The following is a 15,216-nucleotide window of genomic DNA, read 5'->3' on the forward strand; positions in this document are numbered from 1 at the left end:
GTTGCCGGCACTGTGAAGGCACAGTGTGATTCCGGCTTCGCCCTTAAGGACGTTTCCCATCTTGTGGTACACATTGGTGCAAGTATGACACTGATACTTTGGTTATTGGCTACTTGTGACTTGAGTGTCGGAGCTACAACACATACCTAAATATTGTCTGTTGTTGCTTGAGAGAAGTCATGGAGCCATCTCTACATGGCTGTTTCGATTGCCCCATAAGATATAACTCCACTGCCACATGTATTTATGTGCTCTCTCCACAATGATCCCCACCACCACTCCTTTTTTATTTTTGCACCTGTTGTAGGATAGAAACTTATGTGCAGCAGCTGTAATCATAGGAAAGAAGGTTCCACGTGCAGCTTACAGTTGTTTTGAGACAAAAAAAACTTTGATTTGCTGCACCTATACTCTTCAACACCCATACTACAGGCAGCATGTTGCTCATCTTATAAATTCAGAGTTCAGAATGGGCCCACTCTAGGATCCCACAGACCTCAGAACAGGAAGGGGCTGTGCACTGCAGCATCACTGAGTGGCAGGTGTGCAGGTAGGATGGGTGCAACCCTTGTGGATGTGGCATGCAACTGTTGGACATTGTCCTTATCTGGGATGGGTTTAGGGTGTGTGCTATGTCTCTGTGGGAGATACTGTCCCAGATGCCAAAGAGGAGAGGATAGAATGTTGAGTGTGGCTCTGCCACCGAAGTTGGATTTGTTGTGTAGATGTACTGTATATCCATCCTTGATCTCACAGAAGTCTAGAGTAAACTAACTCCCAGCCTTTACTGAGCAAACGAAGCCTGGGCGGCTGCTTAGGCAAGATTCTCTGCTGCCAATAAGGTTCTGAATTATTATAGACTGTTTTTTCCAAGCACACTCATTGTCTTGTTTTTGGGTAAGAGCAGTATGTTTTGACAGGTCTCCTAAAATCATTCATTTTATTACAAATCCTACATGAGCAGCGTTGAGATTTAACACGTCCTCCTCAAAACTTGACTAATTGGTTGTTCTGTTAATGTGGGATTTTAATCTTTCTTTATCTATAAATAAGAAATGTACTCATCAATACCTTGACAAAGTTGCAACAATAAAAAAAACGTGAGGTAAGATTTTTAAAACTCATCCATGTTTGCCCATTCTTTTGCTTCTCCCGCAAACCTTTCTACATTTCGAAAGTTTTAATAATGATCCCATTGTCTGAATCCAGTGTCTTATAGTAGTATATCAAAATAAGTTTTCGCTTTGAAGACTTTTTTTCTTGTGCCTGCCTTGGGATAAAGCGATAGGTCTGCTGAGAGGAAAAGAAAACATGTGATGCAGCTAAATTTCATACTGATCCTTATTTCTCTTCTTTACTGCAGCTGAGCGGAAGCCACCTCTTTTCAACATGAATGCAATGAGTGCCTTATACCATATAGCCCAAAATGAATCCCCTGTACTGCAGTCCAACCACTGGTGAGTTTAGTGGCATACCTTCTACTGCAACTGCTTTGCAGTGCTGAAGCTCATGCACACACACTACCCATGAACATGATTCCAGTCCTTCAACATCCTGTTCTATTCCTCTACTTGAACTTACACACCGCTACTAGTGCGCCTCATTGCGTACTTTAGACCTCAAACACATCTTAAACTCAGCATTGTGTCGTCTCTCCTGTAGGTCTGAATATTTCCGAAACTTTGTTGATTCCTGTCTACAGAAAATTCCTCAAGATAGACCTACTTCCGACGTTTTGTCAAAGGTAATGACTGGTTGCTACATCTGCTTAGCTCCACATGTCTACCTAGCTTCATCTTTCTTATATTGTAACCAGTCTCTTGTCATTACTACACCTCCTTTTCATTCCAGAGTTGATGATAGCCTCCTTTTATCCCTTTTCCTCAGCCTTCTTCTCTGCCAGCTTCCCATCTCTATTCCTCCTTGGCCTGTTCTCTTTACTTTCCTGCTAAACATCGTCCTTTCCCTCCTCCATTTTCAATCCACTCTACCTTTTTTTCTATTTACCTGTTATTTCCTCAGTCTTAATTTGTTCTATATCCCCCTTTTGTCCATTCCTTCTATGCCTTTTTCCTTCTCATATTCAGTCTACTGTCTTTTTGAAAACCTCTTGTTTTTCCCTTCTTTTATCCTGTTTTCTCCTTCCTTCACTGCTTTCTTTCAGAGTAATATTTGGCTATATTAAACTTCATAAATAAATGACAGCGTGCAGCTGACTTGGTTCTTGCTTCCTTGTGCACTTCCTACTTTCACTTTGCATCTGTCCCTTTATTTGTTGTGACTAGTGTCTTTCCTTCCCTCTGCAGCACCGTTTTCTGATTCGTGAACGTCCACAGACTGTGATTATGGACTTAATTCAGCGCACCAAGGATGCTGTACGAGAGCTTGACAACTTGCAGTACCGCAAGATGAAAAAGATCCTCTTCCAGGAGGCCCAGAATGGGCCCAATGCTGAGGCACCAGAAGAAGAAGAGGTGAGTCAGTGGACATGGAACTAGGTGCCAGAAAGTGAGCATTCTATTGGACACCATGCCAATGAAATGACGGGGGTGGGGGCATAGTACTGTTTGCTATATCGGGTGTTGAATTGGAAAATGATGAAGTATTGAGTACCAGTAGTGATGGTGAAATGGGTCCATCTTTGAAGCACTAGCGAAATAGGGAGAACCGAAGCCCTGAGCAATTTGAGCTGGAAGGGACCTGTGAATGGGTTTAGAAGGGATAGTTACTACCAATATTTGTAGTTTGCAATGGGGGTATGACCTAAAATACTGAAGCTTGCTACGGCTAAAGCAAATTACTCACTTTGTGTATCATCCCTGGCAGTAGACCAGATACAAAAATTCTAGTATTGGCTCCTGCTCACCGATAGCTGGCATTTTAAAACATCTTTGCAAGTATTTCCCACCTCTGGATATAACAAATGTGCTGCACCTGTGCACGGATGCAGTTGCTCTTTTTCTGCATCCAAGGTCGCAGATCCGGAGCTCCACTCCTATCAATTTTGGTTTTACACCCATTTATCCCATTTAAAAATTTTGTAAGTGTGCAGGGATGTCTCACTGCAGATGATGGGTTTCACGCTATGCCGCATGTGTAGGAGGCAGGTGGCAGTGACGGACCCACACGCTCTCTGCTTATGGACACAGCATGACTCAAAAGTTGTGCAACATGTGGTTTTTGATGCACCCGAAGGTCAACATGGAGAGAGGCCAAGTTCTACGTTGGGCAGCAAAAGAAGCAAGACTGATCTCACTGGTGATCTCCAGTGTGTGGTCGGTCTAGGGTGAAGTCCAAGAGTAAGTCAGGGAAAAATCATGATCAAAGCTCCTCGATGTCCAGGTCTTCCCTATTCAGAGGGTAATAACGCAATCGGTGATCTCAACACCGAACTCCATTCTCTTTGTCAGTCTCTGCTCCTATGAGGGACTTGGACCCAATGCAACCTGGGATCCTTGGGCCATTGTTGGTCCGCAGCTTACGACTATAAGGAGGTCATGCTGCAGATATTAAAGTGCATCTTAACTACATCTTATGCACTTTATGGCCCTTTCAGAATCCAGGAGGAGTATAACTGGTCTACCCTTCCTTAGAACCGACTGATGCTTGACAAATTCAACCTGTTTTGCCAACCTTCATTAGCTATACCTTCAGTCTTGGACCATAGGCCTTGCTTTCTAGTCCCCTGTCTGTACCTGCTATGATTTTGTCCACACTGGCTTCAAATCGACCATGTGCTCTAGCCCGAGATCTGGGACCATTTAAAGCCAGAGCCCACCCATTGTCGATGTACGTGGTTACTAAAGCAAATGCTGGGGATGATATAGGCTTTTTTACAGGTCCCTCTGTTTCGGCAACAGTACTTCTGGAGGATGGCAGACCTTTGTGAGTTGGATTCGAACACTTTTCAAGGCCATGACCCCATGATGATGATTTAAAAATCACTAAATAATTTACTTCCACCTTATTATAGAGATGCTGGCATATATGTGTAGTTGCAAAATGTGCGTGGCATCGATATCTCTCCTGAGTCTGCCCTGGAATCACCTTTTCTTTCTGTATCTGCAGGACACTCAGTTGCAGATTCTGTCATTTGCTCAGATTTGTGGAAGAGAATACCATTGCAGAATTTCTAGGAAGGATATTGTCAACAAATCACAACTAAATATTAAATAAAGCATTAGTGGTTCATCTGTTTCACATTTGGTGAAAGCCAGAGATCAACTTTTCCTTCTTCGCTTTTAATCCACAGCAGCCTTTTAAAACATTTTCTTTATAACCAAGACATTTCCCGTGGTATACTGGGAAGAATTAATGAAAACAGTCCATCCAATCAGGATGCCACACTTTGTATAATGGTCACTTGTAGGTGCCCTAGCTTCCTCTTTCTTCCTGCAAACACAGCATCTCCGCCTGTAGTTTACTCCTGTTTATTGGTATCCGATCCTGAAAAGATGTACAAAGAAAGGTGTAAGGTACTCCGTTTTATCCACTCCAACTAATTACATCAATTATAGGACAGAATAGTCATTACAAGATCACCATGTGATAACCTCAAATTAAACAGTCAACATGAACAACAAATTGTATGCAACCATTATTGTCCTGTGATAACCCGGAGTCCATGACTCAATGTGGGTGGGTGCCAGTATGTGGCAGAACTGGGTGGGCTAATCCTCGCCTACTTGTCCTTACTTTCCGGTACGATAGCTAGGAAGTTTTTCATTCTATGTCAGGACCCGAAGGCGAGTATTAGGCTAGTTTAAAGCTGGTTCACCCCTATGTTTGCCAGAGATGATATCTGTTTGAAATAGAACCTTTTGAAAGTGGAGTCAGATGACCAGTCAGCGGCATTGGGGATATCCTCCAGTCTTGCTCCTATGGTGAAAGCCTTAGAAGCCATGGGTCCTTTGACTGAGTGTGCACCAAAATGAATGGTATTGATCCCCCCGCTTCGTGCATTACCTGTCTTATCCATCTGGCAATCGTAGGGGAGGAAACCGCTCTGTGAAGGTTAGTCAAAGCAACCAGCAACTGTCTTTCCCCATGAGGACGGAACTCCTCCGTGACTGCCTCATACATTTTGAAGGCCTGGACCACACAATTTTGACACTCCTGGAAATTTTGGATAAGACACCAACCTGGAATTACATTTTGTTCTACGAGAAATATGGAAGGTCACCCCTCCTGGAGTGAAGACCCTACCTGTAATGTCCAAAGCATGCACAACCGAGACCCTGTGACAGGAAATGAGGCATAGTAACATTGTCAGTTTCACTGATAGCTGTTTTCTAGATAGATGCCAATTAGAGGGCCAAGATGTGAAGAGAGTAAGGACCTTATTCAAGTCCCATTAAACCGAGTATCTGGGTTCCGTGTGAGAGATAATCTAATACCCCTTAGGAGTTTGCATACCAAAGGATGTTCCCCTACCGGGTGACCGTCCTTGGGAAGGTGACCCACCGAGATTTCTTTTTTTTTTTTCTTTTTTTTCTTTTTTTTTTAAAAACCTTTATTCGTGCATCTTAAAAGAACAAATACGGGCCTACAACCGTCAGGCCGGCCACGATACAGTGAAGCACTAATACCCACATTACAGCCCCCGTGCGTCAACGGTCAGGATTGACAACGAGTTGGGAGTCACATACTGGAAATATCTTTGACACCCGGGGAAGGAGAGGTGAAGGTTAATTTTCAGTTTTTTAGATAATTTTAGCAAAGAAAAAAGTCAGTGAAGGATAAGAACAAAGGAGATTCGAGTCCGCAAAATAGCTTCACCACACGGGAGAGCAGCAACATCAGTAAAACATCAATGGAAGTAAAATCTCAAGCAGTGAGGCAGTGCAGAGATATAACAGGATAGTCCCATGAACAAGTACGCACCCCTCCACGGCCGCCCCCACTCGATCCACCCCACACCCGGACCCCGAATCGAAGAAAGTAGAGCGCAGAGACATAGAAGAAGAAAGGCCCATAGAACTAATTAAGAACAGAGAGTATTACCCCCCCACCCTACACCAATGCGGAGGCTACGGCCTACCCCCCCCCCAGCATAGTGCCTGTCGCCCAATGAACCCGAAATATAGAGAAGAGAGAAAGTAGGAATAGAGTAAAGAAATTAAGAAAACAGAAAAGAAGGCGGGGAGGAGCCCACGGGACACCAGAGCGCCCCAAACCATCAGCCAGTTATGGCCTCCACACACTGAGAGCCCACTACGCCAAAAAACGGCATGCGAAGATACCATGGCACCACTGTTTAAGCGAAGGGATACAAGTCGCGACGAGTGCGCACAAAACATACATACAGTTCCAGTCCCAGGCCAGCCCGTCCATGAACCATGGCGATGGAAGTCAGTCTAGCCCTGGCCCGACCGCGGGCTTGGGATTAAGCCAGCCCCTACATGAAGGCCCCGTGTCCCGAGCAGACAAAGACAAGATGGCCGCTTGTGAGAGGATGGTGAAGTAGGATCACGAAATGGCCGCCGACCGTCGATTGAGGTCCCCCTTTGCACCACATAAAATCCAAACCTGGCAAGTAAAGTACAGGAGTTCCACAAAAAGGAAGCAGTAGGCCACCGCGGACGGTTCCTCGAAGCCGTTAGGTATCGCTCAGCAGGATATTCTTGCGGATGCGGTGAGGCAGGCAACAATGAAGCAGGCAGCCATGACCAGGGGAACAAAGTATCCGCAGTTGAGGTGGAGAGCGGTGGATCCCGGGTGCCGGGAACGCCAGATGAAGGCACCAGTGTAGCACAATCATACACCGCCGTTGCGTCCCCGCAAGAGGACAAAAGCACCGGGAGACCCACGCCCTGTGGATGACAAACAGAGCGCTCACGACCCGCAGCCGACAGTATGGGGTCAAACCGCTCACTCAGCGCCTGCAGGCCAGCGCACATCTGTAGTTGAAAGTCCCGCAGGACAGCCAGAACGGAGCCGCATGTCAGCGGAAGCTGGGCCCCCACATCGGCAGCGATCCGGGACGGCACTGCGGAGCTGGTGTCCGGAAGAGGGAGGGCGAAGTGGGCGGCGGGCGAGACCGGAGTATCACCCCCCAGCCGCGAGCAGGCACTCAACGCCATGTTTCGCCGCTGTACGGTGCAATGGCCCGGGGGGGGGGGGGTCGTGGCAAGGAGTCAATTCCCCTCAGGTCTACGCCACAACAGGAATGGCCGACAGTCGCTTCTCTTCCCACAGGTTCCCTTCGCCGCCGGCTAGGCAATAGGTGAAGAGGGCAGCAGCCTCTCACGGCGCGGCCCTCAGAGCGGGGCAGGAGACCCGCCGCACCGGGGCCCACCCCACAGCTCCAGCCCGTCAGGCACAGGGTGCAGAAGGTGTCCAGCCGGCCCTCCCCGGGCTCATCCGGCAACGATCTGTGGTGCGAGGTGAGATCGGGACCGCGGGGCCCCGGTTAGCGCTAGCTAGTCCGGTAACTGCGGAGCTTCCAGGGGGCCGGCAAAGGCCAGAATGGCGCAGGGTTTCAGTGCAGAGGACAAAAGCACCCAGAACTCGGGCATCCGGGCGGGCTGAGACTCCGGGAAAGCGGCAGCGCGGTCAGCGCGTCTTCGCACACGTCGCACCTCGAGAATCGGCAAGGATGGGCATCAGGATAGTAGTCCGAGGCCACGGGCCGACGGAGCCGGGCGCTCAAGCGTCTGCTCCGGTCGCCATCTTGGCTCCTCCCCCCCACCGAGATTTCTGATCTGAAGGTGGTAATCGATCTGTAGGCTAAGCCTTGTGAAGCAATGCTCACCAAAAAATTCAGGGTTTGGGCCATCTCTGCCCACACGGGATCCACTTGGTGTTGGACACACCAGCACACCCACCTAAACCAGGCAGATCGGTATTGTCTGGTGGTGCTATCTGCCCAGGCCTTGGTGAGAAGCACAGCAGCCTCTGTTGAAATTCCCAGGACTTTTCATCGTTCCCGGTATTCCTCCATGCCATGAGCTGAAGGGAGCATGCCAGTACCAAGGGGTGAGGCTTGTTGCCCTTGGGATCCTTCAGGAGAACTGGACCTAGCGGTACAGGGATTGGAGAATCCCAGGAAAGTTCCATCATCACTGGAAACCAGGCTTGCGACCTCCAGATTGGAGTGATCACGACCAAATCCGCCGCCTGTCTGCGTACTTGAGCTGACAGTCCCATGATCCTCGCAAATGGAGAATACGAATATGCTCGTTCTGTACTCCAGTCCTGAAGGAAGACGTCCATTGCCACTTCCTGAAGGTCCGGTCTCCAGCTGCAGTACCTCTCCACGTGGAAGTTGAGGCGGGAGATAAAGAGATCCATGGAGAATGGGCCCCAATGTTCCTGAAGTTGATGGAAGATTGAGGGGTGCAATTTCCACAGGCTATCTCTCCGATGACGAGAGTGCCAATCCGCTATCTGATTGGCTTTGCCGACGAGGGGTTCTGCCTTCAGGGCGATGCGATTGGCTAGGCAGTGCTCACATAGAGTCCAGGCATGGTCTGACAGCATCTTCGATCGAGAGTCCCCAAGGTGATTGACAGAACGGACCGCTGCTACGTTGTCCATCTTCAGTAGGACTGAACATTCAACCATGTCTTTTGTCCAGCACCTGAGGGCGAAAGAGGCTGCCATCAATTCCAGGCAGTTGATATGAAGGGTCTGCTTGGCGGAAGACCATTTTCCTCCGGTGGAGAACTCGCTGCAGCGAGCGCCCCACCCGAGCCACTGGCATCGGACTCGATCACCAGATCGGGTTGAGAGCCGAATATCGCCCTGCCATTCCATGCCTCCCAAATTTTATCTCCTCTTTTGCCTCTGCAGAGAGAGACCAGTTGTGAATATGAAAGCCCCTTCTGGAGATGCATTATTTTTAAGAGTTCCAATACTTGGTAGGCAAGGGTTCTCCGGAGTTTGTGTCTATCTTGGATAATTTTTGAGGTAGGAGGCTGAGGGTCGCCTCCACAGAGTTGACTAGGAAGCTTAGAAACTGGGTGGATTGGGATGGAAACAGAGCGGATTTCTGTGTGTTGATTACGAAGCCCAGCGTCTCCAGTAGGTGTATGGCCATTTGCAGCTGGAGAGAGAGAGCTTGAGGGCACTGGTTCATGAGGAGAATATCATCGAGTTAGACGATCAGGTGCATGCCACCTGCCCGCAGGAACTTGACCTTCAGCTTCATCAACTTGGTGAAACACCAAGGGGCGGACGAGAGTCCGAAAGGCAGGTAGGTGAATTTGAACATCTGAGATTTCCATTGGAACTGCAAGAAGGGTCTGTGAGGCGGAAAAATCGGCACTGCCAAATAGGGATCCTTCAGATCCAAACGGGCCTTCCAGTCTGGCTGCAGCAGGAGATCTCCAAGGAGGTGAATGCCCTCGATTCTGAAATGACAATATAGCAGCCATCCGTTGATCACCAGACGCTGCCCATCGTCCCTCTTTTTCACCAAAAGAGGTTGCTGAGAAACCCATTGGGATGCCTTGACGTGGGGACGATAGCACCCTTCTATAAAAGACTCACTATATCTATTAGACCTGCTATCTGTAGATCTATCAGAGCTTCTTGTTCCTGTGTGAAAGCCAAAGATCGATACACAGATACAACACGACTGCCATGTTTAAGTTACAAAAACAAGCGGGCACACATTCATCAAAGCTGTCCAGTGTGGCACAGAGCATTTAGCGGTGGGCGATACAGCACAGAGTACACCTGGTCATTCAACACATTCCTGGCATCGGCTAGTCCACAAGTGGGAACTCCACCCCCCGTTCCTATTTCTGGCGCTGGCAGTTTCCACAAATTGACCTGTTCAACACCTCAGAAAACGCGAAATGCTCAAACTTCGCTGCCACACTACCACATCGACAGTTCATGGAAAATGCATTATAGGTGTACTTGTGAGGGATATTTGCCCGCACTCTTGTCCTAGTAGCACCAACTTGGTACACGCCAGCCATGGTACACCACATTGCTCGGAATCTCTCTAGTTCCCCAAAAGAAACTGCCCAACAGCTGGACCTTCTCACACAAGATCATGGTACTATCCAACATCCCAGCCCTCAGCAACTCAACCTAGCGATTTGGCTCCTGAGGTCATAGTTTGGTTTCCTTATTCTCCTGGAGGAATGTCTGTCTTAAGAAGCATGCAGGCCCACTACCAGGGCCTACCATGCAGCCAAATGTAAACATTTTGTACACTGTTGTCTACTCAAACATATCAATCCCCTCACAGCATCTGTACAACACATTGTCTGTAATCTGCTCCATCTACAGAAATCAGGCCTTGACTGCACTTTTATTAGACTACACCTGGCGGCTGTAGCTGCCTATTTGCAAAATAGGCAACATTCTTCATTGTTCAAAATACCATTAAATCATTTATTAAAGCTTCAAAAGAGTTATTCCACCTTCCTTCCTGCTCTTGTGTGGAACCTCAGTGTGGCCCTTTCAAGAACCATGGGTCTGCCTTTTCAACCCCTTCCATTGTCATTTGATGTTTCTCTCCTCGAAGGTTGCTTTCCTGGTAGCCATCACTTCCCTCAAGTAGGTTAGTGAAATTCACGCTCTTACCCTGAAAGAGCCTTTTTTCCAGGTACATCATGATAGGTTGGTTCTCAGTACTAATCTAAGATTCCTCCCTAAGGTAGTTTGCAGTTTTCACATTAACCAAACAATCGAGCGTCCAGTCTTTTTTTTGCACTACCGGAGACTGTAGCAGAATGCGCTCTACATACTCTAGATGTCAAAAGATTATTAATGTACTACATCAACTGAACAAAATCCTACTGTAAAACACGACGGCTTTTTGTGACATACTCCAAGCCACACAAGGGACGAGTCATTTCCAAAGCTGCTATTGCACGCTGGTTGGTCAAATGTATACAGACTTGTTATGCAAAAGCTAAAAGAACCCTGCCCGTCTTGCCCAGACCTTATTCTACTCTTAGGAAAGTGTCTTCTATGGCCTTCTTAAGCAGTACTCCATTATCCGACATCTGTAAATCAGCTACTTGATCCACCCATCACACATTTACCAAGCACTCCTGTGTGGATGTCCTGGCCAGACAACAAGCTAAAGTTGGCCAGGCTGTCCTATGTACACTTTTCCAATCTTCTGCAACATCTTCAGGATAAGCCATCGCTATTAGTGAGGTCTGCTTTACATTCTATGCACAGCATGTGTATCTACAGACACATGTCACAAATAAACGTTACCCTGTAAGCATCTATTCGTGCAAGTAGTGCTGTAGATTTGCATGTACCCACCCTCCTCCTAGGTCGCCTCTGGGTGTTGCAGATATTTCTTTACAAACAATTTTCTTTAACACTTTACTTTGCATGGTCGTGTTTACTGTGTTTCTATGCTCCATCTCCTGTCTCGACCTCCATGTGGGAAAAAAACAATCTAACAATGTAGACAATGCCCATGAGCATCACCCACTAGTGGTCAAGTCCTAGATCCTGTGACTCAAAAAGACTTACTTAGAAGAAAATCAAGTTGTACACTTCCGAGCTCAACACTAGATGGCCGAAGTATGCACATCATGTGAATCTACACCACTACATGCCACAAACAGATGATTTTGGGGTAAGTAACCTTTTCCTTTTCATGTCTATGTAAGGGTAAATTTTCTTTAGTGGATTTTAAATAGACAATTTTTATGTTAAAATAGTATTGTAAGATGCAGTATCTGAAACCTTTTCATGCCCTTACTTACAAGGGGAATGTTATGGGATAGTGAGCGAATAGATGAAGGAAAATCTGCACAGATCCTTAAACCCCAGCAATCTGAACTGTTATCCTAGATGTGTCCTATTTTTTTTTTTTTTGCTTCAAATTTTAGTATCCTAGAACACCGTGCACAATTTTTTTCTCCGTATTTTCACATTCACACCTATTATGTGATTAATGTTTCTTGTGCCTATTTTCCGAATTGAGAAAATGATATGTCACTCTTAAGTGAGCACCGCTCCTGTTCCAGGACAAAAAGAGATACTAATATAGTTTCGAAATCCTGCATTGCAGTTCCTCTGAAAACCTTTTTGGGGAAAGTGAAACCATCAGTAGTTAAAGCAAGAATTCTAAATGTCTTGACATCTCTCTTCAAAACTACCCCTAAACCAACAGATGAAATTCTGAAATATGAAGTGGAAAGAAAATCCGCTCACTTCAAGCAAAATATAATTTTGACCAATGTTAGTCTCAAGGCGCTAGATCAGGGAAGCCTCAAGGAACAGGCTAAAGCAAATATTAATGCATTCAATGATTAGTCTAGTCTTTTTTAAATGGTTCAATGAAGCTTGTGAAGAAATTGCTGATGGATGCAGAGAGAATAATCTGCCAGATTTCCTAACCTTTAACAAAGAATTTAGAAAAGTCTCTTCACTACTTAGAATTTTCTACTGCACGATTGTCAGCTTTTCCCCTCACACTTGGAAAATCTCTCTAAATGTTCTTCCAAGGGCTTTTTTCATAACCCTCAGTTAATGGGCAGAACGCATCTAAGCACTTGGACCCAAAGTAAAATAATTTGACCTCCTTTCGTTAATCCCCTTGCCTTTCTTTTGACGTTGTTTCATGAAAACATTTAGTTGTCATTTTTTAAAACCAAAGTTTCAACAATACAGTAATTGTTTTCAGTGTGCATATGAATATTACACAACTCTTATTTTGTTATATCTATGTGTTTGAGTACTGTATTAGCTGTCTGATGTACTGGAGATCAAAAGGCCAAAATGTGTCAAATAAAAAGTGAATTAATCTGCAGTGAAAGTCGCAAATGCATGTCTCATGAAGTAAAATCCACCAAAGCAACAACTTTTCCTCATTGTATCATAATCTTGAGGCATAAGGGAATATTTTGATGCGTGCTGTTCAGTATTCAGATTTAATTTTCCAATCTGAAATTATCTTGTCTGAAAAAACCTCATGAGATCTGATATTTTTTTTTACCGTTCTCTGGGTTTCATTTTTGTATTTGTTTGTTGAGGGTGAGCTTGCTGTTCTTTGTTATGGTGTAACGCATAGCAATAAAAAAATCGTATCATTAGAAGAAAAAAAGATTTACTTGTAATCCTAGTTATTTGTCAGTGGAGCCTTCATTGAATTGAAAACATTAATAGAAACCCTTGATTGGAAGAGAGAATCAGTTATAAGACTTTACATTTAGTGAACTTCAAAATTAGCTATCAACTGTCACACACATTTGGTACGTGAGAGTCTTAAAGCAGCTCTACATTCTTTCCTGTCTCCTAAACTGTGTTGCCTATGTCCTGGTCTTTCTTTGTTTTCCTATGTTTTTAAGAAGAAAGTTAAAGGCTTAAAGGCAGCAGTCTGTTATGTTAGGGTATTTTTTTAATATAAAACGGACAATCTTGTTTTTTTGCATTCATTGAAAAAAATGTGCATCAATGTCCTTCTGGTGCTACTGTGTGTGGCTCTTCAATAAGAATGAACACTATCCACCTCTTGCCCAATGATGGATAGAATAATTATTGGATATATTACTCTATCTGAACAAATGTACAGTAAAACCATGCCATCTCAATCTGGACTCCCTCAAGATGAGGCGGTTTGAAGACATGACCATAAAATCTGATAGACTTCCGGCCGCAGATTGATTCCGTATCATAAAATATTCCCTGGACAGGATCTGGAAGTTTTTGAGCAGCCAGTAGGTAGCATCTTTCGTCTCCACTACTGCATTGTCTGCGCAGGACAGGACATGCGCAGAGCCTATATATGCACCCATTCAACGCAGACGTCCGTTCTTTTCTTACCGCACTAGATAACACAAATCCATGAAGAGCTACTCTCAGTTGTTTTTTAACAGTTTTTTTTCTCAACTCTTTATTTAACTTTTTTTCAAGAGATTTCTCTACTGCTGTGACAGGATGCCCCAAAGAAGCCTTCTGCTTTCAAACCATGTGGTGCCAGTCAAAGGCAGATGTCTGTGATAGACCCACACGTGGTATGTGTACAGTGTTTGTAGAGGAACCACGCATCCAAGACATGCGAGGACTGCCACTCCATGCACCCGAAGGTACTGAGAGAGTGTTTCCCTAAGCTCCTTACCCCTAACGACCATGCAAAGCTCCAGTCGCACAGAAGGCCCGGACCGCTTGCAGCGCTGCTCCCACCGATCGTTGTCTAGTTTGAAGACGCCAGGTAAGTCCCACTTCTAGAAGAAAACCAAGAAGTCACGGAGATCTTCGACTTCACTGCACCTGCCTAATTTATCCAACGAGGCGCGGGAACATAGACACTCCAGGCCGCTCTCTTCGGCATAGACTGAGACAAGGTCCTCTCAGAGCTTCCAGGATTTTCCCGTAGCTGGATTGACTCCTGACCAGCTTTAAGAATTATGTACGGCCTTTCACCTCATATTTGGGTAGCTGGGCACCTCTGGAGAGCATTCGGGCTCTACAGGCAACTGGATACTGGCGGGTGGGTGCACCCTCTGTCTTTCGGGCCCCTGGATCCATAGTGGAGCCGCCTGCGAGACCGAGACCTTCCTCAGTGCCCGATCCAGTACCGATGCTCCTAGTTCCGCTCACGCAGCTGGACGGGCGTCACCCCTGCCGGTTCTGCCACCGAACAGGTGGAGCCAATTCCTTTTTCATTTGACAGGCCTGGAGAGAGACACGAATGGGAGGGATTTGAGGACCCTTATGGATACCAGCACCCATTAGATGATACTGAGGACAGCTGGTTATCGGCACTGGTGGATGCTAGTGGGTTGACACTGACTTAGTCTCTCCCCCTACTGTGCTTCATTCGCTATGATGGTGCAGGGGGCGGCGGAGGTCTTGGAACTTTAGTTTCCCTTGGTGGCAGTCAAGACAAATGTCTTGATAGAGGTGATTTAGCCAGGAGTCACCCCATCTGAATTATTACCCCCCCCCCCATTAATGAAGCCCTTACTGATGTCCTACTCAGGCTTGGTCCAATCGCTGCACTGTGGCTCTTGTGCATAGAATTGTCTGCCGCCATTTCCCTGCTCTTGGGGACTCCAGTTTCCGTACCTAGCACCCCACTCAGGAGAGCTGGGTGGTCCAAGCCTCCACCTCTAGAATTAACCCTGTCACATTCCCTACCACTCCACAGGATAGGGAATCGAAGAGATTGGATACCTTTTGGGGAAAAGGATATTCTCTTCCCAATGGTAAGCCCCTTGGCATATGCGGGCTCTGCAGTAGGACCTGGAAGTTCCAGTGGACACAGCACCAGGGGAATATCTTCGA

General features: G+C 46.3%; 1 protein-coding gene across 4 annotated transcripts in view; it reads left to right on the forward strand.

Moving 5' to 3' along the window:
• TAOK2 (TAO kinase 2) overlaps nt 1-15,216 on the forward strand; it is an 867,950-nt gene that overhangs the window by 541,809 nt on the left and 310,925 nt on the right. For all 4 annotated transcript variants that reach the window (XM_085618801.1, XM_085618799.1, XM_085618802.1 and 1 more), the window contains exons 12-14: nt 1,364-1,457; nt 1,663-1,744; nt 2,307-2,474. In XM_085618801.1, coding sequence (XP_085474927.1) covers nt 1,364-1,457; nt 1,663-1,744; nt 2,307-2,474 — 344 coding nt within the window. The remainder of the gene's footprint in view (nt 1-1,363; nt 1,458-1,662; nt 1,745-2,306; nt 2,475-15,216) is intronic.

The sequence above is a fragment of the Triturus cristatus genome, chromosome 7 (assembly GCF_964204655.1).
Source record: "Triturus cristatus chromosome 7, aTriCri1.1, whole genome shotgun sequence".
Taxonomy (NCBI): domain Eukaryota; kingdom Metazoa; phylum Chordata; class Amphibia; order Caudata; family Salamandridae; genus Triturus; species Triturus cristatus.